At 47.6% G+C, this 25,019-nt stretch overlaps 10 protein-coding genes across 10 annotated transcripts; 3 read left to right on the forward strand and 7 right to left on the reverse strand.

Moving 5' to 3' along the window:
- Positions 1–202: 202 nt before the first annotated feature.
- On the reverse strand, positions 203–2,370 carry npl4 (nuclear protein localization protein 4; the record flags this gene model as incomplete). Its single annotated transcript, XM_057215963.1, has 5 exons — positions 203–377; positions 400–485; positions 550–2,008; positions 2,072–2,202; positions 2,278–2,370. The coding sequence occupies 5 exons, from the start codon at positions 2,368–2,370 to the stop codon at positions 203–205; spliced, it is 1,944 nt and encodes a 647-aa protein (XP_057077846.1).
- A 1,764-nt stretch (positions 2,371–4,134) lies between these two features.
- pst2 (putative NADH-quinone oxidoreductase Pst2) lies at positions 4,135–4,918 on the reverse strand (the record flags this gene model as incomplete). The annotated part of the gene is made up of 4 exons (XM_057215964.1): positions 4,135–4,230; positions 4,294–4,690; positions 4,751–4,836; positions 4,892–4,918. 4 exons carry the CDS (start codon positions 4,916–4,918, stop codon positions 4,135–4,137), a joined length of 606 nt encoding a protein of 201 aa, XP_057077847.1.
- Positions 4,919–5,760: 842 nt separating this feature from the next.
- Positions 5,761–6,525, reverse strand: yth1 (cleavage polyadenylation factor RNA-binding subunit YTH1; the record flags this gene model as incomplete). Its single annotated transcript, XM_057215965.1, has 1 exon — positions 5,761–6,525. One exon carries the CDS (start codon positions 6,523–6,525, stop codon positions 5,761–5,763), a length of 765 nt encoding a protein of 254 aa, XP_057077848.1.
- Positions 6,526–7,070: 545 nt separating this feature from the next.
- Positions 7,071–8,116, reverse strand: N7516_003246 (uncharacterized protein; the record flags this gene model as incomplete). Its single annotated transcript, XM_057215966.1, has 2 exons — positions 7,071–7,642; positions 7,702–8,116. 2 exons carry the CDS (start codon positions 8,114–8,116, stop codon positions 7,071–7,073), a joined length of 987 nt encoding a protein of 328 aa, XP_057077849.1.
- Positions 8,117–8,773: 657 nt separating this feature from the next.
- Positions 8,774–9,196, forward strand: N7516_003247 (tautomerase family protein; the record flags this gene model as incomplete). The annotated part of the gene is made up of 1 exon (XM_057215967.1): positions 8,774–9,196. One exon carries the CDS (start codon positions 8,774–8,776, stop codon positions 9,194–9,196), a length of 423 nt encoding a protein of 140 aa, XP_057077850.1.
- A 1,647-nt stretch (positions 9,197–10,843) lies between these two features.
- N7516_003248 (glycoside hydrolase family 18 protein) lies at positions 10,844–12,161 on the forward strand (the record flags this gene model as incomplete). Its single annotated transcript, XM_057215968.1, has 4 exons — positions 10,844–11,037; positions 11,121–11,145; positions 11,210–11,444; positions 11,515–12,161. The coding sequence occupies 4 exons, from the start codon at positions 10,844–10,846 to the stop codon at positions 12,159–12,161; spliced, it is 1,101 nt and encodes a 366-aa protein (XP_057077851.1).
- A 382-nt stretch (positions 12,162–12,543) lies between these two features.
- On the forward strand, positions 12,544–14,605 carry N7516_003249 (putative acyl-CoA dehydrogenase; the record flags this gene model as incomplete). The annotated part of the gene is made up of 4 exons (XM_057215969.1): positions 12,544–12,649; positions 12,700–12,916; positions 12,974–13,036; positions 13,090–14,605. 4 exons carry the CDS (start codon positions 12,544–12,546, stop codon positions 14,603–14,605), a joined length of 1,902 nt encoding a protein of 633 aa, XP_057077852.1.
- Positions 14,606–15,129: 524 nt separating this feature from the next.
- Positions 15,130–16,167, reverse strand: N7516_003250 (uncharacterized protein; the record flags this gene model as incomplete). Its single annotated transcript, XM_057215970.1, has 1 exon — positions 15,130–16,167. One exon carries the CDS (start codon positions 16,165–16,167, stop codon positions 15,130–15,132), a length of 1,038 nt encoding a protein of 345 aa, XP_057077853.1.
- A 4,417-nt stretch (positions 16,168–20,584) lies between these two features.
- Positions 20,585–23,006, reverse strand: N7516_003251 (transcription factor domain-containing protein; the record flags this gene model as incomplete). The annotated part of the gene is made up of 4 exons (XM_057215971.1): positions 20,585–21,562; positions 21,635–22,442; positions 22,494–22,558; positions 22,908–23,006. The coding sequence occupies 4 exons, from the start codon at positions 23,004–23,006 to the stop codon at positions 20,585–20,587; spliced, it is 1,950 nt and encodes a 649-aa protein (XP_057077854.1).
- Positions 23,007–23,514: 508 nt separating this feature from the next.
- N7516_003252 (PIG-F family protein) lies at positions 23,515–24,495 on the reverse strand (the record flags this gene model as incomplete). Its single annotated transcript, XM_057215972.1, has 3 exons — positions 23,515–23,671; positions 23,733–24,019; positions 24,076–24,495. 3 exons carry the CDS (start codon positions 24,493–24,495, stop codon positions 23,515–23,517), a joined length of 864 nt encoding a protein of 287 aa, XP_057077855.1.
- Positions 24,496–25,019: the final 524 nt, after the last annotated feature.

A 25,019-nucleotide genomic window follows, 5' to 3' on the forward strand; every position in this document is an offset into this window, starting at 1 on the left:
GACAGGCCCACGGGCCTTCTAACTTCCATTCCCGCACCATCAAATCTCCATCTCGGGCCCGGGAATCGACAATATCTCGGAGGAAAAGGTGACGAAAAAAATGCCTCGCTCGTAACTTTTAGGGTAACACGGTGGGGGAGAGCGGAACCGAAGGGTCTAGGGGAAGTGCGATGAAAACCGAGCGGGAAAAAGACGAAACCCGTCACTCTAGACTAGCTCCCTTAAACCTCTTAGCAAGCTGGTCACTCTCGGGACTGGGAGACAAGGACCGGGGTAGGGCATGGGGTGGGGAGTTGCGACGTTTCCGGGTTTGGGAATCCGAGCGAGAAGGCTCAGCCGGTGTGGGCCAGGGGCGCTTAGGGGGGGCGCTCACCACTCTCTTGAAGAATTGTCATCAACGTGGCCCATCCTGGGGTATTCACGAGCTGCATGCCCTCGACGGGGGACTTTGTTCTGGCGACGCGACAGAGCAGCGATTCCTCATCCTACTCGAGAATGCGAGTTAGCGCCACATACACAAGATAAAAAGATGCACAATATAAGACTGACCATGCTAAATGTGCCCACTCCATGCAAGAAGCACAGAATGTGGAAGTCCGAAACGCCTTGGATAGCTTTATCGGGATCACCATGGGACGTTAGTTTCTGGGCAACGTGTTGAAGCTCTTGGCTCTCGCCGATGACTTCACGGTTCTCGATAGGGAATCGACTGTTGGTGAATAACGGGGATGACTCTGTTGGGAATCCGTGGGTAAGGGTGACTAGTAGGAAATCGACTGGGAAACTCGGCTCAGCGCTCTCCTGTACGCTTGCACCGTACTCATTAATTCGTCGGTAGAAGACTTCGGGGATGTATCGTGTCCTGTTTCCGAGATCTTCGTCATGCTCTGATTGCACCAGCATGACGGTCGGGTCCGCTGAGGGCTCGACTATATCTCCTCGAACCATCTCAACTGCAGACACGGATGCTTGGTACGAGCTGATAGCAATCGCACCTGTCTCGTCTCCGCTGAGCACACACGTCACGAAATCTGAGCCGAACTGTCCTGTCCGGCTCCATTTCGTTGACTTGGGGTTTTGTGCCTGGAGTCGTGCAGCGAAGGCAATTTCGAGTGAAGACAAGAAGTATGAGTCGATGTGCCGCTTGCAAACAACTGACCCATCCCCACGGCCGCCATCAATCAAGTCAGTAAAGATGACACCAACCTTCTGCAATCCGCAGAGACGGGCTACCTCGTCCACTTCCTTTTCGTTGTGCCAGTCATGAAGCGTTACGCCATCGAGTTCGCCCGTTTGCGGGGGCTCATAGATTGCTTCCACAACAGCCTTGACGCCTAGTGGTACTTCGGTGTATTCCTCATATGTCCCATACAGGAAACCCAGTCGTTGAGCACCTGACTTTCGCCAAAAATCAAGGAGAGAATTGATTAAATCAGGAGATGAGAACTCCACGTGGTCTACCATGCGGAATTCCTGGGGTTGTAGACTGATTGCGCTTGGTTGACATTTGGTGCAAATGCCCTCCGGCCAAGGGGAATGCCCAGATGGGCAGTCGGTTCGCACCCGGTAATATGGTTCATTGAGTGGAGGCATGAACGAAGTTCCCATTTCGGGCTTGTTGGTCGCGGCATTGATTTTCCGCAGGTATGAGTGGAAAGAAAGGTGCTTGATCTTCTTCTCTGCCATGTTGTTCGCATCGTAAGGCTCGAGTGGCATGCAATAATCACACATGCCTCGGGGACCGTGCCTGCACATTTTGTGGTCCATGCCACGCTTGATCTTTCCATCTTTCTTGTCTAGGAGATTGTCCAGAGGTGACTGCTGCACTAGCTCCCACGGGTTCTTGGTTGGAGCGGAGGAACTTGGCTGAGGACGGATCGGGACTGTTTGTTGCTTGGGAATCGGTGCTCCATTCAGTCGGTGTTCTGTAGTGGTAGATGTGGTGCCGTTTAAGGGTCTATTTTGTTGTGTCTGTTCTTGGTACCCAATGAAGAGCTTATCCCCATGCCTTCAAGTCAGCGGAGCGTGAGTAATTCAATCTCTAGAGGCCAATATAACATTCGACACTTACTTCAGCCCAACCTGTTGAAGCGAAACCCCTTGTAGGCCTTGCAATAATCTCTCCTCACCACCTGTGCCGATCGGTTTATTTGAGAGGGCAATGGATGACGGTTCGACATTTGACGGGAGGTGTTCTAGAATCTAATAGCGGTTTCCAGATTAGCATTTGGCTCTAACCCTGCTATCACTCCCTTCTGACCAAGTGTGGAGAAATACCTTTTTTTGAAGTGATGGAAAGAGTTCCTCCGGGCTAACCGTAAGTCGAAATTGGCCGTTTCGACTCTCGAATCGCAGAAGAATGGAGGTCATCCTAGCTCTGATAAAACTAGAGCACAGTTGAAGAGAAAGATGGAGACTTAGTGGTTTCCCTTTCTGTAGTACACACGTGGAAGAAGAAGACCTAAGAAGGCGAATGCAAATGAAAGAAGAAGCTCGACTCGAAGCCTCCCTGGTCACGTCACAGCTGGCGGGCCGTATGGTATCGTACCCTGGATGACAAAACACCCCGCGGTCGGCTGTGGAGTTTTGGGCGAGGTGTCCGTAAAGTTGTTACGGATAGTTACAGAGCTTTATGAATGTACATTAGGAAAACTATGTATTTATTCACCTATAAGCCCATAAAATGGATTATTTGTACCAAAGTAGCCTTTAGCTATTAATATGTGAGGCTTTCGTATTGATTCAGTGCATGGTTAATCATCATTTGCGCGAGCAACCTCAAGAAGTATCCCGAAAATGTAAAGGAAGATTGGCCAGTTTGTTATAGTAAATGGCACACATTTTCCCCTTTTCTTCACTTTCGTTTTATCTTTTTGATTAGCTGTTTGTGTTTGCTTTTTTTATTAACTAGTTAGATTCCATTGTCCTCATTTGATCACTAGAAATAATCGATATTGGGAGGCCGCTAACAAATCGTTGTCGGTACCTGCTGGCCTTGCGCTTGCTATGAACAGAAAGTTATCAGGGAACACATTGGCTCGGGGGTTTAAGCGGAGTGACAAGAAGAAACAAAATATTGGTTGCTTTATGATCTTTATATGTGTGTGACATAACTATTTATATATTTGATATCATAGACCGACTTGCGCTAACTAACTAGTTATAGACAGATAACCAAGGTGACTGTGCTTACTCTCTTAGCTGAATTGTAATATAAGCTTATTGGATTCCTCATAGAGACTGCTGTCATACCGAGTGAAGTCTCACTGTCTATATTGTATTTGATTATTTAAATGCATATATGTACGAGGTTTTATACACTATTCGTGGAGGTATTAGGGTAGTGAGCATGCGGACAGCAGCTTGTTGCTAATACAAAACACCTCCGATAGTCAACATTAAGTGTAATAGGTTCTATCCTTCCATGACTTGGGACTTGGGTTTTAAGTCTTTCCGCCTAAGCAGCGAGATCCGCCCTCCAATCCCTTGCTGGCCCGGCGATAGGAAGAAGGGCGCCAAAGAGCAGTTGTCTTGTAGTTAAAGTTGCTTTGCGAATGCCACATCCGCCATATGAGAGCCAACTAAAAGATTGGATAGGTATATGGAAGTAAAGCGCTAGTTAGTGGGAGTAATAAGCATTTATCACCCGCGGAGAAGTTCTAGTTACATGTTTTGTTTGGAAAATGGGGGACATAGACACATACCCGTGGACCTTATGGAATGCGAATCATCCATACAGCATGGGTGGGTATAGAAAATTGAATATCTACGAGTTACTATGAGCTTTTGCAAAAGCAATTGACAATTCTTCCAAAAATTTCTTCCATTAGGCTAGATATAATTGGGTGTTGAAAAATGAAAATGGTATGTCCGTATCATCATAAAGAAGTCGAAACGCCGAGAGAACGCCCCAGGGAGAACAGCCGAAAACCAGAGAACGCAAGAGTAGAGCCATGGGTTTAATCAAAGAATGGTACATTTCTTAGGCAAACCGCATGGCCCCTCATTGCTCTTCTCCTTCTTGGCTGGCTCCTGAGTACCCCGTTGCTCATTAGGAGGCTGCTCGGTCTTTCGGCCGGCTTCCTGAGCAACAGGAGTCGAGCTTTCCGGCTGCGACTCGGTACTACCATGGAGTCACTGGACCTTGGAAACGGTCTCGTAGAAGGCCTTGCCCTGAGCGGTGGCAACCTCGAGCTCAAGCGCGGAGGGCTTGCGGGAACCGTCGGCACCCTGTAGACGTGTGATAGTCAGAAAGAAGAAACGTATCGAAGTGGGTCTATCGGGTTAACTTACAGCGAAGGTACCAGCGCCCCAGGCGCTACCACCGTGAACCTCGTCCAAGTTGCTCAGCTGGGCGAAGACGGTCTTGTAGCCCAGGGGAACGTAGATGAAGCCGTGGTGGGCGAGAGTGCTCATTGAGGCAAGAGCAGTGGACTCCTGACCACCACCCTGGGTACCGGTGGAGACGAAGAGACCGGCGTACTTGCCCCAGAAGCCACCAGTGGCCCAGATGCCACCGGTCTTGTCCCAGAAGGTCTTCCACTGGGCAGGGAAGTTACCGTAACGGGTAGGGATACCGAACAGAACAGCGTCGAAGGCGAGGAGATCGGCGGGCTCAATAATGGGGTAGCTAGCCTTGGGGGGAGCGTGCATCTTGGCCAAAACTTCCTCGTTGAGGGTTTCGGCGATCCTAGAGACATAAATGTTAATCAAATGACATAAAAAGGGTAACGGTAGTGGAGTGACTGACTGGAAGATCTCGGCCTGGCCACCAGCGGACTCAATGCCCTTCTTCTCGGCCTCGGCCAAGGCCTGGATGTGGCCGTACATGGAGTACTATTTGGACAATTAGTGAGATGGTAGATGAGTATGTTGCCATTGGAAGACGTACATAGACAATTGCAACCTTGGGAGCCATGATGACGGTTTAGAGATTTGTAGAGTGAATGTAGAAAGAATGAGAGATGAAGAGCAGCGGGGAGGGAAGCTAATTATAAAGGGTACACACCCCACCGGGGAGAATGTGTTAGGTACCTCATCCACCATATTAATTAGTATGTGGTTCCAAGTACCTCTATGATTAGCTGCACATCAGTCACCGATGACAGAGCACCTGAGGATGGAATATGATTGGCTAAAAAAGATCCACTCGGATATAGTTTTGGCTTTAGTGATTCTGACTGAACACTGACAAATATGACCTCGGGGGAATTTTACCCACTAAGAATGGATGTGGGTGTATAGAGTTACGATTCGTAACCATTTGTAAAAAAATTGTAAATTCGTCCGGATTCTACCAGAAGGATATTGCTTTGCCAATAACGGAAATTAAGTGTGAGGATATACCCGTGAACGTTTCGACAGTCCTTATCATGATGTCATGAAGTCCCTTGATTTCTTCACTGTGTTCACCACACAAGTTACATTGGCGTATTTAGGTCCAGTGGCCGAATATTAAACACGAAGAGGCATTTGGTTTCACGGCAAAAGTTTATCATTGCCAGGTTAAGCCAGTATAGCAGATGGCAGACATAATACAGCAAGGGTGAAACAAGGATGTCTCCCTGCTAACACCAATTATGCCATTGAGCTCAATTGAGGAAAAAAAAAAAAGAAAGGATGAATATTTTTGTGTCAAATTCAATGGGGGTATCGCGGGACTAGCGCAAGAACCATAAACGAAAAGAAACCAAGCCGTGGACCCCTTGTTGAAGCCACACCTCACTCCATGCCATGCAATATCGCCAAAAAAAACCCCACCTAACCCCTTCCACGCCCGCGGAAGCGACCACGCCCAAATCCACCACCCCGACCACGTTCGTTTCGCCATTCTCGTTCCCGTTCTTTTTCCCGTTCTTGTTCTTCACGGATGAGAACTCGTTCATGCTCGAGTTCTTCCTCTGTCTTTTCAGTGCGCATTGTAGGCCGTGGTAGATTCTCCGGCCAGCGAGGGTGAGCATCGGTACACGCTTTTCCATCAGGGCAGAAACCAGCAAGGTAAAAGGTACATAGACGTCGACGGACATGTCGCTTTGCACATAGTGGCCCCAATTCGCAATATCCGCGGTCGTAGTGCTCGCAAGGCGGCAGGCGTGCCTCCTCGCGGACATGTTGGTAAAGGCAATCGTCACCATTGGTGCAGTATCCGGATCGCGAAAATGACTGGCATTCTGGCATTCGTCGAAGATTATATTCGTGGAGGTATTCGCATTTCAGACCTTTTTTGCATAATCCCTTGAGGAAATGTTTGCAAACCAGCGATCCGTGTGTTGTAGATGGCGCCATTCCGGATGCTGTGGTAGTCGAGGTCGTCACACGGGACGGAGTGGGATGGCGATCTGGACAAGCAGGTCCTAATGGGCAGTGTCCTTCACTATAAGCTTTGCAGACAGGTACATCGCTAGCGAGTCCGAAGCCAAAGCTCTTGCGCAGAAACGGTGTGAAAGAAAATTCATTGTAGCTAGGATCACGCGTCGGTTCGGCGGATATGATATGCGCAACTGCGCTTTCGGGGTCGGCAGCCATGGCTCAATGAAGCTGATGCGACAGGTAAAGCGTGGAGGGTCAAGAGAGGATCGGTGGTCGTCGCGAGTCAGGTGCGTGTATTCGACTGACTATGCCCGCCTCTTTGTGGATGGAATTTTGAGGGTTGCAGAGAGGGTTAATTCTCGATATATTTCAGCTCAAATTGGCATGGAGAAGGATATTCAAAGGAAGAAGTCTTAGTTGTTGAAGGTTGCGGAGCTGTCCAGGTTGTTCTCCAGTTGTCGCCTTAGAAATTAGGTGGCAAACTCGTGTTTGACTTGTTTGCACTTTGGCCATCTACCGATTGATACATTAATACTCCCGAGTGTCATACTGTTCGTCTCTTGGCAAATATGTGATTATACGCCGAAAGGGAGACAAGTATACATAAATCGGTAGACATGGGAAAACAGACGCAACAAGGACGGCAGCGAACTAAAGCCCAACATCCAATCCAATTGCTATCTATTTGAAATTGAGACTACCACTGATAAAATTCGAAGTACTATTATTGACCTATAAAAATGTGGTTCGACAGAGCATGTTTACACGAACCCGAGCTGCTGGTCCATCACATCCCGCACCATTGACTCGAATGAGCGCCATTGAATCCCGAGATCTGTCTCCGCTTTAGTCACATCAACTGGGAACGAGACACCCTGGAAATCCTCAGAGATCAATGCCCCAGCATCCGGGTAAAGTCTGTGCACAATGCGCGCAATCTCAGGGCCCGTCGTCTTCGGGCCGGCCAGGAGATATTTCGAGCCGTCCACGATCTTAGGATCGAGTGCTTTGATGTGCGCTTCGGCCACATCTTGAACATGCACCCCTACCATATTTCTAGTGGGATCGGCCTTCATTATGAGATCCCACAGACCACTGTTAGACCCCGCGTTGACTCCGCCGGCGGAAATCTGAACAAGATTGCGGCCATATACAAACGCAGGATTCAATGTCACCAATGCATAGTGTGGCTTGGCTGTTGCCCGGAACTCCCAAGTTGCGTTGTCTGCAAGAAGTTTAGAGGCGTGATACAGTCGCATTGGTGTTGCAGCCGGGGTTTGAGGGTCCTCGAAATTGGCATTTTCATCAACCGAAAGGTCCCAATCGTTGTTCTCTAGGATATATGTCAATACAGTTCATACTTGGATATCACAAAGTGGGCTATAAGGGTACCTTTCACTACGCCACCAGTAGGAATGCCAGTCATTGGAATCAAGGCCGCGATGGACGAAGTAACCACGACCTTCTTGATGGTTGGCACCTTTGCTGCTGCTTTCAGCAAGGCGGTGGTCCCCTTCACAGCCGGGGGAAAGTATGACTTCTTGTCTGACCCATGGGGAAGAGGGGATGCAAGATGAAGGACATAGTCCACGCCGTTCAACTTGTTGTCGAATGCCGTCTCATCGGTGAGGTCTGGAATGATAACAAATTCAATTTGGTCACTATACTCTGAGAGCAGAGTTTCCAATTGCTCAGATGGCTTGCGAAGACAAACTCGCAGTCGATACCCTACCTCCAGAGCAGCCACTGCAGTGGCACTCCCGATAAAGCCAGTGGCTCCGGTGATAAATATTAATTCATTAGACATCTTGTTGATTATTCGAGTGCTGGTGGGGAGAAAATATTCTGTACTGCGCTCAGCCGTCTTTTATATCCATGGGTTGAATTTGTAATCTGCTAGCTAATCTAGTTTGCCTAAATCTTTATTTGGATATCATTGATAGGCTGGGATAAGTAAAATGATGGAATCCACCTACGTTATACCCGGTCTGGTTCTAAAGAGAGCCTCAATTCCATGCCACGCCGACATGCTGGATGTCATCATTATTTGAATGCTAACCCGATTGATCGAGCATATAACACGGCTCATCTAATATGCAACCCGAGTAATCGTTGGTGTTACTATTGTGAAGCTCGAAAAGTTGTACGGTGTAGTAATCAACCTCTGCGGCCGAGGCTGATGAAATGATCAAAAGACTTGGTGTTACAAGTGGACCCGTTGTTGTGTTCGACATTTTTCTATTACACTATCACCCCGAGGCATAAGACTATGCGAGACTGAGTAAAAAGGTGATCATGCATATGAATGATGGCGCTACCATATTTGGTATCAGTAATCCGCGAGGTTTATTTGGGATATTATGATCTTCAACTTGGTATAAGAATGTATCAACGTATCTCCATAGGATTCGTCTTGAAATTATTATCAACAATTTACTCTCGCAAGAAAGCGACTTCCTTCAAAATGCCTTCCTGGTATATCAAACATAGTCCAAACACCATTACGGCTCCGGAGAAAGAACAACTCGCCAAGTCAATTACCAAGCTGTACGTCTCCCATGGCCTACCTGCATTCTACGTCCAAGTCCACTTCATCGAGAACATTCCCGGTACTTCGTTTGTTGGTGGCGAACCTCATCCCAACTTTGCATCCCTGACAATATACCACATTGCCCGTGCCTTCAAAACCGACGAAGCCAAACGGGGATTCATGGCTGCCATTGATGAGATTCTCAATCCACTTTTTGAGCCGAAGGGAATGGAATGGGAGTATTTCATCGCAGAATCGTCGAGAGACTTGTGGAAGATGAATGGTCTTGTGCCGCCGCAGCCTGGATCTGAGGGAGAGAAGAAATGGGCCGAATTGAACAAGGCTGTTAAGCTCTAGTGTTGCATGAAGATGCCGAGAGCACAAATTGGGAATACGCTTTCTACAGTGTCTATACCGAGATTATCTATCACGTTATGCATATTTGGAAATCTAGGAGTTCATTGACTATGCTCTGTAAATATTTCTGATAACTTAAATATATTGACTCTTGCATGCCCTGACAGGCGATCCTTTCTTCAACATACCCCAATATTACAAACAGAACGGGGTGGCCTAAGCTTGACACTAAACTCATACGCTCATCTTTAGATGCGCTCTATGATCCGTAATCACACCCTTTTTGTCGAGAAAGTAACCGAAGGGTTATCAAGCCGAAGTCGCGGCCAACAGCCTCAGGACGTTTCAAGCGGTTTAGATAGGTGGAGTTTGTTAGGCCTCGACATTTATAGTTTCGTGATGCTGGCCATTTTGGAACTGTTGATCGCAATGAGCGCATTTGGTCATTGACAAGACCACTCTTTTCGTTTTATTTTCTCGTAATTGTGCCCTCCATACTCCAAGATGATGTGAGCAGGCGTTTCTCGTACGATATAGGTATTCAAACAGCATCCCTGCAGAAGGCCTCGACCACCGCGAAAACATAAAGCCGGAGGGAACATGCATCGCTGCCTATAGTCCCCCAGCCTCATCTCCTAGACTCTCTTCCTCGGCGAATCATATACCTGTCAATGCTTCCATCATCAAACCGAAAAAAGCAAACATCAGCAAAATGTCAAATCTCCATCGCCCCTCTCTTTGTTTGGTCATTAGCTTCGCAGAATATATTCCTCGGGGCACCCAACACGAGCTTGACGCTGTAACCAAGTTATCACGAGTGATAACTCTCCACGATAATATTGTTTTGACGATCTGGCGCCGTTTTGAAAAATCTGTTCCAACACGGGGTGCATTGGTCATGCATGACGATCCACACTCGTACCTTAGTTTGGAAAGCTCTTCCCTGATAGGATTCTCTTACTACATCTGCTAGTTAGGTTCGATCATAGGTGATGAGGAAATGACCGGAGAAGATCGGGTGTGTCTATCAAGAACAGTTACTAAACTGTGAGATACCTACCTAGGTAGGCAGGTACCTAGGTAGTGTAGTAGGTTGTAAGAAATCGACCTTGACCCCGCATATATGCAGACATCAAGCCATTGCGTACAACGTACTTTGTACGTTTGAAAATAATACTCAGTACTAATACCATATATATATATATATATATATAAATAAAAATAAAAATAAAAAACAAATTACTGCGCGTATGCTTAGCCTGCATTCCCCGCATCTCGCTGTATCCAATTACTGATTTGACTATCTACGCCAAGTAGCCTAGTGAAGTTACCTCCGATTTGCATCTGCAAAACTGCCTGGCAAACTGCCTGGCCCATACTCACCCCAGTTAGCCCAATTAGCCCAATTAGTCAAAGTGGTAAAACCTTGGAAGGGACGAGGCGAAGTTCCACGTGACGTATTCCAAAAAAGGAAACACACAGCATGTACTTTCCTTCCAATTCAACCCTCCCTCTCTCTCTCTCTCTCTTTCCTTCTCTCTTTCCTTTTTTTCCCCTTCTTTTTTCTGAATTCCTTTCAACTTCAGTCCTTTCTGTGGTTCCTTTCAATGAGCGAGCTTGTAAATTCCTGACCTTGACGTCTTGGCCATGTCCATGTTCTCAGCTTCCAGGTTCTTCCGTCGACGGGGCGCGGATCGTGACCCCGCCGAGTCCCACATCTCGTATGAAGTGCCATTGTACACAAACGCGGCCTACTATCCAAATTGGAGAATCTATCGAAAGGAACCTCCTTCATCTTTGCGCTTGGGATTTATCTCTCACGTGTTCTACGCATTTGCCTGGTAAACACAGCCAATCATCGCCGTTCAAAGGCCCGAATTCGAGTAGATGGCTGACGCACTAATCTCAATTTGGTTTCTCGCAGGGTCAAAGATGATGGTACTATCTATGTAAGTTTAAGTGAACTAAGCATGCACGTCCAATGTAGGAATACTTACTAACCCTGCGTCATAGCTGAGTGATGAGTGGGCTGATACCCAGATGCCCGTTGATGGCGCAGAAGGTTGCCTTAGAGCTTTTGTCCAATTGAAGCAGCAGTACTCTAAGATGAGGGTCATCCTCTCTGTTGGTGGCGGTGGAAAAGGTAGCGAGAACTTCGCCGCTGTAGCCAACAGCCGCTCAAAGGTGGATACTTTCGTTCGCACTGCGCGGGGACTAGTGGATCAATTTGGAATTGACGGCATTGACAGTAAGACCGCACTGTCTTTTGGATTCTTACTCAAGTTGGAAACACATCACTCACTATATCTGCTGTACAGTCGACTGGGAGCATCCCTCTGATTCCAAGCAAGGAAAGGATTATGTTCGTCTCCTCGCGCGTCTGCGCGAAGTGCTACCAGCTCCACGATACGTCCTTACCACCGCCCTTCCTGCTGGCAAGTGGGCATTGAGGAACATTGACCTTGCTGCGGCACAAAAGCATCTTGACATGATCAACCTCATGACGTACGATTTTGCCGGACCATGGGAATCCGAGACAGGCCACCAGGCGCAGCTTTATGGCTCAGGCGTATCTGGTGAGTCGGCAGTTTCTTACGTCATAGGACAAGGAGTGTCCCCTAGAAAGATAATTTTGGGTGTCCCGGTTTACGGGCGATCTTTCCTAGGTAGCAACGGCCCTGGTCAGAGGTATACTGGAAAAGGTGGCGAGGATGGTGTCTTTGACTATCGCGATCTGCCCCGACCGGGGACACAGGAGTACCATGACAAAAACATTGCTGCATCATTCTGTGTTGGCGCTGATGGCGGTTTTGTCACATACGACACCCCGGAAACAGTAAAACAGAAGGCGGAATTTGTGACTTCGTCGAAACTGGGCGGTTTGTTCTACTGGCATGTCTGCTCTGATGCCCGAGGACCGCGCAGCTTGGTTGAAACTGGATATAACACGCTGCACGAGATGTGAGAGCGTTCAGCTGTTAGCAAAAGTAACTATAAATAAAAAATTTCAGATCCTCTTCCTTTGTTGTTATCTTGGGAAGGATGGTTATGGCTGAAATGGTCGCCTGGCATTTTAACAATTATTTCTTGGGTATTGGCTTGACGCCTAGGCTATGATCAGAAGATGTATGGAGTAACTTGAAACCGTAAAGTATATATGATGTTATAGGTTCAATAAGGTGGCAGGGATAGTAGGTACTCGGCGCTTTCGCGGCGAGAGACTTTGGGCAACCGACGGCCGAGGTTCATCTCCCCCGCATCTTCAACGGCCTTTAGCAATACCATTCTTATCATTCTGAGCATCCCGTTTGTGATTTTCAATCTCATCCACTTCTAACAATCACACCATGTCTTCCCCACAGCCCGCGACAGCAGATACCGGCTATATCACCGATCCCGGTCCGTTGGAGAATACCTACACGTCGGATCCTAGCCTTCAACGGACACTGGCATGTGAGTTTGTTACTCATATGTAGTTACAACAATCCCTAAACATTATTCAGGGTACCTACCATCTACTACATTGCAATCTGTGCAACCTCACCTCATGCAGTTCGGTGCCGAGGCTATTTCAGAGCAGATTCGTGAATGGAGCGCCGATGCAGAGCGCAATGTGCCATATGTGAAGAGCCATAACGTTTGGGGTAAGCGATATGACTACGATCGATTAGTGACCACAGAAGGTTGGAAGCAATTGGGGAAATGGGGTGCTCGGAATAGGTATCCTCTTCAAAGCGCCTTCAAGATGACGTGCATGATCTAACGCCATCCGATTAGGATCGTCTCGGCGGGCTATGATAAGAAATTAGGGATCGACCGGAGAACAGTTCAGTATGCGCTGTGAGTATTTTATTGTCGATCTTTCTACGCTATCACTCATGCCATAATCCCAGGACCTATTTGTACTCTCCTTCTTCTGGACTCTACTCCTGTCCGATTAGTATGACCGATGGTGCTGCTTTTATTCTCTCGTCAAGAATCAACAGGTTGCCATCTACGCATCCATTCCATACTGCGTTCCAGGGGCTGATCTCCGAAAAGGATGATCACTGGACCTCGGGTCAGTGGATGACTGAGAGAGCTGGTGGCAGCGACGTCCAAAACACAGAAACATGGGCCACATACTCGCCTCTAGCTATTGGTTCTGGCTCCGACCCCCTAGGTGATGGGGACTACCTCATCAGCGGATTTAAGTTCTTCTCCTCGGCAACGGATGCGAACCTTGCTCTTTTGCTCGCGAAAACGCCATCCGGGAAACTGAGCACATTCCTCGCACCACTGCGACGGACCGTGGTGGGCGCCGACGGCGTCTCCAAAGTTGTATCTAATGGTGTCAGGATCCACCGACTGAAGAACAAACTCGGTACCAAAGAATTGCCTACTGCCGAATTGGAACTAAAGGACATGCGTGCGCACCTCCTTGGAGTACTAGATCAGGGTATCGTAACCATCGCGCCTCTTCTTAACGTCACTCGACTTCATACCTTCGTTGGCTCGCTTGCTGGTTGGCGCCGAGCTATCAGTATCACGAAGAGCTTTGCAAAAGCAAGGACTACTGTTGGCGAACCGCTCTGGTTGATTCCAATGCATCTGCGACTTCTCGCAGACTTAGAGGTAAAGCACCGGGGTGCAATGAATCTCGCATGGTTTACCGTTGCTTTGTTTGGGGTGGTTGAGGACCAGAAACCATCGTCTAATAGTCTCGCGCATCTACCTCAACCCGGTAAGGAAGCTGAGGTGGTTTTCCGTACCATGACAGCCACTTCCAAGGCTGTCATCAGTAAGATGGCCACTGCGGGAATTCAAGAATGTCAGGAATCTATGGGTGGAGTTGGGTATATGGATGAGGCTGACGAGCCTGAGTTCAATATATCTCGGATTTTGCGCAATAACGCAGTTAATTCTATCTGGGAGGGTACCACCAATGTGCTAGCCAGCGAGTTCGTCCGGTTCCTTATCAAGAAAGACAACCTGAAGATATTTGGAACATGGCTTGAGCGTACCTTGACCCTGATTCAGAGCACCGATCTGCGGAATGCCCTGACAGCTGCGTGGTCAGCTTTGCGTGCTCGTTTCACGACTCAGGACCCCGCCTCGACTGTCGCTGATGGTCGTCGCTTTATGTTTACTCTGGCTTGGATTCTATCTGGTGCTCTTCTAGCGCTTGATACTGAACGTGATAATGACCCTGTGACGACGGAGATCGCTCGGCGCTGGATCTTGAGTGCTGAGGGCGGCGTGGGAGAGCATGTGTTCCATGATATTGTTACAGTTCGTGCAACTGCGAGCGCTACTTCCGGTGGAGAAGAACATATGCAATGGGACTGCCGCATTGCCTGGGGAGTCGATCTGCCGGCGAACCGTGCATCTGGTCACCGATCCTTGCAAAAGGCGAGCTCGAAGCTTTGAGAAAGCCAAGAAGACTGGTGCCATATATAGCATGCAATCTTCACATTCGTGTATTTATCTAGCCGTTCTCGGATAATTGTACATATGTGAACATTCGACGAACGCTTCGCATTCCCACATTGAACTGTACAAGAAGAAGCCTTCGGTTATTGGTAACGGAGATACCATTTAATCACTGTAAGCTCAGATTGCATGGTTTGCCGAAAGAGATCTCGAGTGTTTGAGGTTAGACGCGTATATTAGCAGTAACAATATAGGAAGAAAAAAAGACATGTAGGGGTGCGGTTAGTTTTGCGTCTTTGAGCTTAGCGTCCTAATACGCCGTCACGTAACCTCATTGGCTGGTTCGACGTTGCCGTTAACGTCCAATCCCAAGTGTTGTTCTCACACAAGAAACACACTACATTCCCATTGATAACACACGACTAATGTGCAGGTCTCCTGGTCATCCCTCCGTTCCCTATTAGCTAACATTGGACGCCGCATATCGAGCGTGGCCAAATGGTACAAGCCCCAACCGATCATCAAAACCAGGTCCAGAATCTTCTCTGTAGAAAGCTTTGCCAAATAAACATGCTTCTCTTCACAATAGCATGTAGGTATCTTCGCCAGGCCGGCTGAAAGCGGAGAGCCAACTCAGGTCCCAGCAAGCCTCTGCGAACCAATGCTTCACAGGTCTTTATCTCATTTTCAGAGTCGATGAAGATGTATTCTGCATTCCGAGTCATATCCTTTGTCTTGCGTTTGAAGTCGTATGCTAGCAAGGCCATTGTAGGATATACATTGTGCCAACAAGCAGAAATAAGACCATCAAAAGCTTTATTGCGGTTAAGTTCTGGAAACTCCATTTCCCCAAATCGGCGATCCCATTCCGCAGCGCTGAGGATAATGTCGTCATAGGGTTCATAGCCATATACCATGAAGTATAGAAGTGTCCCGACGGCAAACTGTTCAGTTCTGGCGGAGCACAGACCGTATGTGCCTTTCAACGGTCCAGCACGTATTGGTCTGGCTCGTGGAGGCAAGGTACCTTCGAGCAGCTGTCCAATAGTGGTGGCACGACCAAAATCAGCCAGCTTTAAGTTGAAGTTCCTATCAAGAAGACAATTGCTTGCATGTAGGTCATTATGACAAAAGCCCATTTTCTCCACATATTCAAGAGCAGAGGTGATTTGTTGTATCCACCGAGCGATAAGAGCAGGATCCTCGTATTCCTTGACTCTAATAAGACGCCCATAAAAACCATTTGTTCCTGTCTCTCGCTCCTGGCGTTCATAGAGGCGAGGGGCGAGTGCCTTATGCGTGCAATATGATAGAAAAAGATAGTCTGGGAGCATAAGAAAACATTCGATAATATTCGGGCATCGATCCTGGGACTCATTAAGACGTTTGTAAAACGCGATCTCCTTGATGAAAGGATGCCCAGCTGCCTTTTCTTCAGGAGTTCGGTCGCGACGAACAGTTTTCACCACAATGGTTGGAGTGATGTGGTAGATATAAGCGTCGAGTCCTCCGCCAACCCAGTTATGCTCCTCGAGAGCATCCGCGTAGTGGAAGGCCATGGCGAATCAAAACACATGTAATCGTAGTCTTAGCCGTGCAGAGCTTTGGCAAAGATGTACAGGAGTAATAACTGTTTGGGTGGTGGCAAAATAGCTTGGTACAGGTGTTGTGAGGGGAGGGGACAGCAAGAGTGAAAGAAGGGATGTGAGGGAGGGACTTCTACGGGTGGTTATAGGGCTCACCATCACATAACTCTCTCATTGGTTCATATTGCCAAGCAGTAATTTAGACCCACTCTTAAAAATTATTAGTCATCAGACATCAACTACCTAGGTAGTTACCTAGTTAGGTAACTAGTTGATGCCTGATCATACCTGAATACCTAGATTATAAGGTTAATAATAATGATGCCTTAGAGAATGGGCAGTAATACTGACGCTATTCGCACTATACAAATCTTGATGCCTAAATACCTGGATTATAAGGTCAACAATATTGATACCTTAGAGAATACGCACTAAATTTTGACGCCATCCGTATGTTATACTATATAAATCTTAGAATTCCCTTTATTCCCCGGCGCTAAAGTCTTTCCACTACGTTATCATCTACTTCTCTTCCCCTCTACCACTCTATTACCCTTACTCTAGCCGACGCCCAAAGCTTCTCTCGAGGTAATCTATATATCCTTATATCCCTATTGCCGATGCTGACCCCGTTGATATCGTAGCTATAAAACTGAAGTTGAATATATTCTATCCAACTGAAGCCGAGCTTGCCTAATGGTAAGTGACTCTCCTTCTATAGCATATCGCTGTCCTCGAGTCATCGTTCGCGTTATCTACCGCAATATCTATTGTGATGTCCGCTATAACGTCTGCCACCGCCTTCCTCGCCCGCACCAAGCAGTCACACTGGTTGACTGGTCATACCATTGTGAAGTAGATAGGTGTAAAGATAAAAGAGAAGCTAAAATTAGTATACAAATTGAAATTAGTGTATATGCTTCACGAAGGCGGTGATGGAATAGGCGGGAAGGCTATATCCAATAAGAGAGTTATGTATGGGTGGTGGTCCGTAGACTTCCAAGGGACTAGGTTCGGTCCTCTATAGGGGAGAATCAATTCTCTATAGTCAATACGAAAAGGACATGATAATTACGGATCATAAATATAAGTTAATACCTGAATGCATCCAAAACGCGTCCCAAAAATTCGCGCGGTTACTCTTCCCTTTGGTCCACTAATAAGTAGATCTAGCAGGCCTTCCAAAACAATGACAAACTTCATAACAGTATGAGAACAATCAGAAAGAATGACTATCGCATTATCCAACCCAGCATGGGGTAGTTCATCAGTCCTTCGCAGGTAACGAATTGTCGATCCTCCGCCATACAATATCCATGAGCAGTCAAAGTTGCGGAGGAATTCTAGAAGGGTCATCAGATTACGTGAAATTGAGTATTACAAGGAGAACTGACAAGGAAACCGAAAATCAGCTGTAAATTTCTGAGGCCCACCTGTTGCGACCTCATACCATTTTCCATCGGCTACCTGGGCCCAAAGGCCATTTTCCTTGCAGTCATCGCAAGGAAAATGCGACGTAGAACTGGCAATGTTATCGTTTCTGCCTTTCTCTACCCCGCAATTATTAACCATCATCGGGGATCAGGCTGCCGGGCGTCTCAAGCTTATGACGGCAAGCACGCATCGCTATGTTGTAGTTTCTCTTACACATATTGGCGTGATCTATTCTGGTTGGTTATTCTCTTTCTAAAAGACCTGGGAGAACAAATACCGTACGGCAGAGGCCTTGCCCGTGTTATAAGCTTTTTGCGTATAGGGTAAGGAGAAGGGGGGGTAAGGAGAAAAATGTTTGACAGAAGCTTGCCGTGTATCAGACCAGAATTTCAAGGAAGAAGAGTCTCTTTTATAATCATGAGCCTCGCTTGATATGAGAGCGTTAGGACTGCACTTTTAAGAGTTGATTCGTACTAACGAGAAACATACCGGATACCTATTATAATACCACTATATAGCTTATGCATGGCGGGGGAAGGGATGTCTGCTTACAAAGTTGCAAAAGATAAGAGGGCGCTTTGGTAAAGACATGCCACGACTAGATGACAGTGGATTTCGAAAACAGATGAACGCCGAGAACATAATTTCTCACTAGCGTCCTACTATAGATGCACTAACCATGATTTAGCCATTAAAAAAACGCCTCACCGTGAACGTGGAGCGCTGTTATTGGCTGTTAGGGAGGAATGAGACTGAGCGATCTAGAACTGGCTCTCTAGAGGGTCGGGAAAGAAAGAGTGTCTGCGGAGTAATCTGTTTTCGACATCCACTATAAGGGAATTTTATAGATACAGTGACTATGTATAAGTCTTAGCACCATTAGCCCCACACCCCCTTAAGGCTATTTGTTTGTCTCAGCTTTCGTTAACTACTCACGGAGCATCTTGAGCAGGTGGGAAATAGAAGCGGTAAAACTCTGGTTCTGGTTTGGCTTTTGGTGTGATGTATGCTGCAATTGTGACCCGGACAATCGTGTCAGCCTTGCCTTGCCATCATTCAATCATAGATCCACTACCCAATCATCTTCCGCCGAGTCGAGTGGCCGGAAGTGGATGCCTACGTGAATATCCATCCGCGCATTAGCGCGAGGCTGGGAGTGCATCTCCAGTGGTTCATCACGGCTATCGCGCAGCGTCCTAATTCATCCATTCCTGTCATTTCGGCCGGCTTTGAAACTCATGTCTAGCGTTCCTAAAGTGGTAGAATATATCCAAGAGGAACAGTTGTTCATGTTGATGGCCTGCTATAGAAAATCCTTGATAATTTCAAGGTTGATTACCTGCTTTCTGGCAGACAAATCTATGGCGGATGGCGGAACGCAAAAGTTCAAATGAATATCTTAGTCGAAGAAATTGTCTCCAAACTCGTGACAACAATTGTTGGGATCAGTACCACGTGTGTTTGTCAGGACTGTCACATGCCACATGTCAATAGTCTCCTCTCTCTCTTCTTCTTCTTTCCCCTTCTCATCCATCATCAGTGATCATAATCAGCAGTTAGCACGAATCCATTTGCATTGCTGATCTCTCTTCTCCTGGCTCGCTGTCAGCAATTCAAACGATCGAGTTGCGGCAAAGTTTTGACTTGCCCATCAAGGACATCGCTAGGCCTCATGAAGCCAAACGAATCCGACATGCCTTCATCATCATCCACAGTACTCGGCGATCAGTCGGATGGGAGAGTTATGTATCGGTGGCACGACTTAGTCGCCCGTAGCAGCGTAAGACAAGTTCTGGATCGTCAGTTCAGACAAGCCTCGCCTAGGCATATTCCAAGCAACGTCAGAAATTGCTAATATATCGCCGAAAACTAAACTAATATATCCAGACGATCTAAATTCCGGAAACACAGAAAAACATACCCCGCTGCTTGGGGTGCCTGTAAGTTCCAGTGACTTACAATCATTCCCAGTATCCGGCAGTTCTACTAGGCCCTTAGAAGACTTGCCGCCGTCACCGGAGACGGCGGATCCAGAACTTTAGCAGCATAAGGATAGTCTTTCGATTCATCCGGAAGAAAGGCGTCTGGGAGCAGGACAGAGTTAGTTGGTAACTCTTTCATTTAGAACTGTAATCTGACATGAACAGACTCTCTTCACGGACGCGTTTTGGCACGGACGCATGTGCAGTTGCTATGTCAAACCAGATAATCGGACAGGTCTGGATGACTGACCCGTACGACAACGCTTCGTTGTATCGGTGCCTATTACGGATGAGGTATCAACCGGTCAAAGTAATCCTCTCCTAGCGCTCTCACGCCTACTCAATTCACTAAAAAAATATTCAAATGATTCATCACCCATTCCAGCAAGGTTTTCAAGGTTAGGATCGATCCGATCGATCATCTCCTTGAGTTTTGACCAAGCATGTTCAATAAGCTTCAAATGCGGCGAGTGCGGCGGCCAGGTCATCGTACAAATTGCGTTCTCAGTCATCCACTCCTTAACCATTTTAGCCATATGAATAGGAACGTTGTCTTGCATAAATAACCAATCCGGATCATGATAAATGTGAGGGATTTCAGCTTGCAAAACTTCAAGATATGACTTAATAAAACGCGGTTTTTGACGCAGGTGTGGACTGTAGTATGCGACCTGGGGTACAGTCCCATAACTTGTTTCCATTAAGATCCCTGGATGGCAAAAGTGTCTGAGGTGATACAAGAGCGCGTATTTCGAGAAGTTCGAAAATTGTTGGGCTCAACACGATTGGGCGAGTTATAACCCACAAACGAAAGGTTGGCACAATAACTAGAGAAGCTATAGACGACATGTAGTCTAGCCAATACAACAATGTGTGGTATTTTGAAACCAAAATGCGAGACTTTTGTGCATAGAAAGAAAACAATAAACCAAGAGCACTTTGTATCTAACGCCGAGTATCAAGCTTTGTTGTACTCATATATTAAGTAACCAGGAGCCACTCCAGTCAAATCCAGCACCTTCCCAATTATTGCTGAATGGGTCCAAATTAACATCAAGAGAGGCAAAGTCGTAAGTATCCGCCTGTTGTCCCGGTGGAGCATCGAGGGACCGAAGGGTATCTTGGTCTTGAATGTCGGCCATAGTGCAAGTAGGTGCAATTCGCACGTCCCGGCTCGTGGGATCTGAGGAATGTCCAATGGCTTGCCATTGCTTGCAAAGTTTTCTGTCGAACCCCTCAAAGAACGAGGCAGCATCCGGGTCGAGTGTAAACGATGAGCCCTCGAAGGGGCCCAACTCCCGGATTTTCTCGGTCAATTTGTTCAGTGCACGCAACGGTCCGACCGCTGAGAGCCACCGTTCGGATAGCTTTTGGAGGCAGAGTTTCATGACAGTTAATTCATGTTCGGCTGTACTCTGCAGGTTGGTATAGCGACAGCTAGAAAGGAGTGACAGCCCAGCACACAGTGGGTAGAATGCAAAGACAGGACCCAAGTATCGAAGCTCATCACGAAGCAAGAATTCCTCGTAAATACCGGCAATGAACGAAGATGCGACTAGCGATGCTGCCGGTGGTACGCTACCTGGCGTAGGCGAGCGATGGAAGATAGTGAGCACCACAAAATACATGACTAGTAGCTGTTGCACTTCAAGATTACAAATGACAGCATCGTCTTGATCAGCGACAGACGATCGTAATCGTGGAATGACTTGTTTTGCCCATCGGTAGACAGCATTCTCAAGATCAACCTGCCTTTGGCGAGAGATTTCCTTTCGTAGATGGGACTCAACCGTATCTCCAAGAAGCCGGGATATCGTGCAGTAGGCTAGGAATAATTGAGACTTAAAGTTGTTCACGGGGAAATCATTAAGTGATGGTGGAAGCACATCACTGTCGCGTAGATTGATAGTTCGTGGTCGGCCAACGCCAACAGAAATTATATTGTCTCGCACCTAAGTATGTTAGCGCATGACATTTTGTGTATTCCATATTCAAGGAGATTCCATATTCAAGGAGATCCATACCACGAGAGACCACCACAGCCTTCTCCGGAACCCCCGATCTCGAGAATTCGGCGAGGGTTCCTTGTGTAGCCCAATCTGAAAGGCCATTGCTCCAGCTGTTCGAATCCAAAACCCACTGGTATCAGTAGAGACATCCTCCGGCCCAACCGGGTTATACCAATGCAGCAGGCAGGCGGCCACAATAGAAATTAAAGGGTTGTCACAACCACCAAAAAAGAAAAGTAGTTTCGCTCGTCGATAGAACACTTCGCTTGACCCATAGTCCAAATGAGCTTTAGAGACTCTGCTTCCAGCGAGAAATATAGCCTGGAGGAGCAGCATTGATCGCGGCGCACTCTCATCTAGCCATTTTGGGTCCACAACGGGTGTCCAAGGTGCACAGTGCGTGTTAAAACTGGCCATTAACTCTTTTTGAACTGATACTGGAGGTAACTCAAAAGCACCTTGGTCGCGGAGCATTTGCAAGTCAGTTGCTGATGCTTTGGGGTTGGTATATGTAGTTTCGCGACCGGGTTTCACCATATTTTCATCAAACGGCACGCTGCCGCCGAGATATTCACTGCGGCCGCGATAACTCTCTTCTTTAATGAACGGTTCGCCATTATTGGAAACAACGACTGCATTGGTTTCAATTGGAACTACCCCGTGAGATTCGCTCAAAGAATTCCGCTGTGAAGCTACTTGCGCGTCTAGTGACTCGGGAGGAACCTGTGAGCTCCGCGGCGTCTGACTCAAGGGAGCAGAGATTGACACATTCCGCCCTGGAGATAGGCTGTTGGTGAACCTCTTGCGCTTTCTTGTATATGGTCTGAACGGAGTTAATTTTTCAATTATTCGACTTCTCTGCAGGTGTACTTACCTGCACTCCACATCTGACTTTTTGCAGTTGGTGCAGGGGTCTTGCGTTGCATAGTCGCATCTCACCTATAACTATTAGCGATCACCCGAGAACGCGCCAATGGATTAACAATGGATTATCAATGCGATACCTTTCTTTTATGACAGATTATACATGCTGAAGACATGGTGCTATGCCCGGCAATGTAGATCCGAGTGACGGAAATGGTTGGAGGAGGTCAAGAGGGTGGGGTTTAGCCGAGGTATGGAAAGTCTAGGAGTTTCCTCGTTTTCTGGTATTCTGGTAATTTCGTCGTTGCAATCAATCGCCCTGATAGCAAGAATGCCGTCGACCTGGGTCCCTCCAAACTTATCATAAAAAGGTCAGTCATATGTGCTATCTCCGGATACGCCGTAGCAGGAGGACTAGAGTTACTCGCGGATATGCGTGGTGGAAGAAGACGCAGTCTTCGGTGTCTTTTGTCGACACTGGAGTGTGCCTCTGATTGATAGAGGGACTGTCCGGGTAAGCCATTGTCGGGCTTGGTTGTGCCTTGGGTATGATATTGACCGGTCGGCCTGTGGGCACCCAGGAATTACTGACAATGGGACTAGCCAGTCGGGTGGTTCCTAAAGGAGAATCATAAAAGGAAGCCCATTGGGATAGCAAGACAGCTCATCACATTCCCTGAGTTATGCCTCAACACAGATCGCCGGTCTTGCTACTACGGTGCGTACGGGGCAAACTCGTTCCAGGATGCGATGTCCCAGGAGTTTAATGCTGGGATCAAGGTAATTTCGCAGGAACCATTGCAGGTGCAGCGAAGTTTAGCAAAGGCCCAGGGCGGCATGGCAGCTTCAAGGATCATAGCAAGCTGTGAATAACAAGACGCTCTCATTAAAGAAGTTTACATTATCAAATTAACTCTTTGGATATCTAAACCCAATTATAAGTAGTGGCGGTAGACCTGTAACAAGCCAGACATTTCTCTTTAGAGATACGCGATATCGCCCAGATATAGAGTGACTCAACGACGAAGTCCCTAATTAGTCTTCTTTTCGGTTTCGCGCACTTCCTCCGCCGTGAATTTGACACGTTTGCCGTAAACCAATGGAGTGCGTCCAAGCAAAGAGCCAACCGCATATCCGATGTAGGCTCCAACGAGAATTGTGATTGGGAATGCTTGCCAAGGACGGTCCCTTCATGTATCGAGTTAGTCGGCTATTGGGCATTGGAGTACAGTATTAACGTATAACTCACCAGTCAAGAGGAATGGGAATAGCGCCAAACCACGCCCCCAAGCCTGTGCCGAGCGCACTGCCCCATACCGCATCCGCGGGCCGGGCAATGCCCCAAACCTCGTTCCATACGACACGATCCAACCCGTGGGTGTAGGCCAGGGCCGTTGCGGATAGAACAGCCAGGTGGGCCGCACACAGGACGGTCTCGGAGTTGTGCGTTGTGAGCGGGGCGCCAAATAGAACCAGAAGGATTGTCAGGACCGGGGTGGCCAGGGCGAAGGTCACAGAGAGCGAAAGGAGGGCCGGCTAGAAAATCGTGTCAGTATCAATTGACTCCCAGAATTTGGCGAAACATTGCGTACCAGTAATCGGGACCAAATGCACGTCCAGCTGTTGGCGTGCTGCTTCCGCTTTCCATGTTTTCCATGACGTACAGCAACGCCAGGCCCAGATGACCGAGGACTTGACTTGCCATCAGCCGGGGCGGACGCGGTCGTCTCTGTTGACGGTATCGACCCGGCGGGCGGAAGACAAATAATCACGTAGAAAATTTGCACAAGGGTGAGCCATGGTAAGGTAAAAAGGAGCTCTTTAGTGGGATCAGCAACCACTGCTTCAAAACGAGTAGCGCCCAATGCCAAAAGGAGTGCTGGGTGCGCAATGGAGTAGATTCGGGGTATCAACGAAGGGAGGATGTTCACGGGAGGGGCGGATGGTTTCTCGTCGGGGGCCTGGGGTGTCGAGGAGGAAACCCCTGGTGCAGAAGAGGTATCTGGGGCCATTGCAGAGTTCAACTGGCAACTTTCTGTGGGAAACAAACCCTGAGCAGCTCCCGGCTGATTCGGGGTGGAAATGGGAGGGTCTTCAATGGGGATGACATCTCGACAGTGATTGGCTGTGGCCTTGATGCCGTGTCTCCCGATTTCTCAGGCAGAATAGGCTTGCTGCCTTACCCCTCTGGCAGAGAATCACTTTCGAGTCACTTCCAGGTTGTTACTCACATTAACTCTCGCTTTTCTACATGAATATAAAATTGTAGCTCTTAATGCAGTAGAAAAATTCTCTCGGAGTACTGTCGTTTGTGGGGGGTCTTTTGGCATGTCTTTTCATGTTCTCCAAAATGATCGGTGACAATATGATAGTTATTTTTCTTCAGGCCCTTTCGTGAAAATAGAATTTCTAACTGCGTCGCTATCTTTTATCCTCGGTTACCCGGGTCAAGATTATTATCACTCTATATCCAGCTGCCTATATAGGTTAGCCTACCCACTCGGGGTAGATACAGGAGCGTTCTCCCCCCTTCAAC

Source organism: Penicillium verrucosum (genome assembly GCF_028828655.1).
Source record: "Penicillium verrucosum strain IBT 35672 chromosome Unknown utg000001l_segment0_segment0, whole genome shotgun sequence".
Taxonomy (NCBI): Eukaryota; Fungi; Ascomycota; class Eurotiomycetes; order Eurotiales; family Aspergillaceae; genus Penicillium; species Penicillium verrucosum.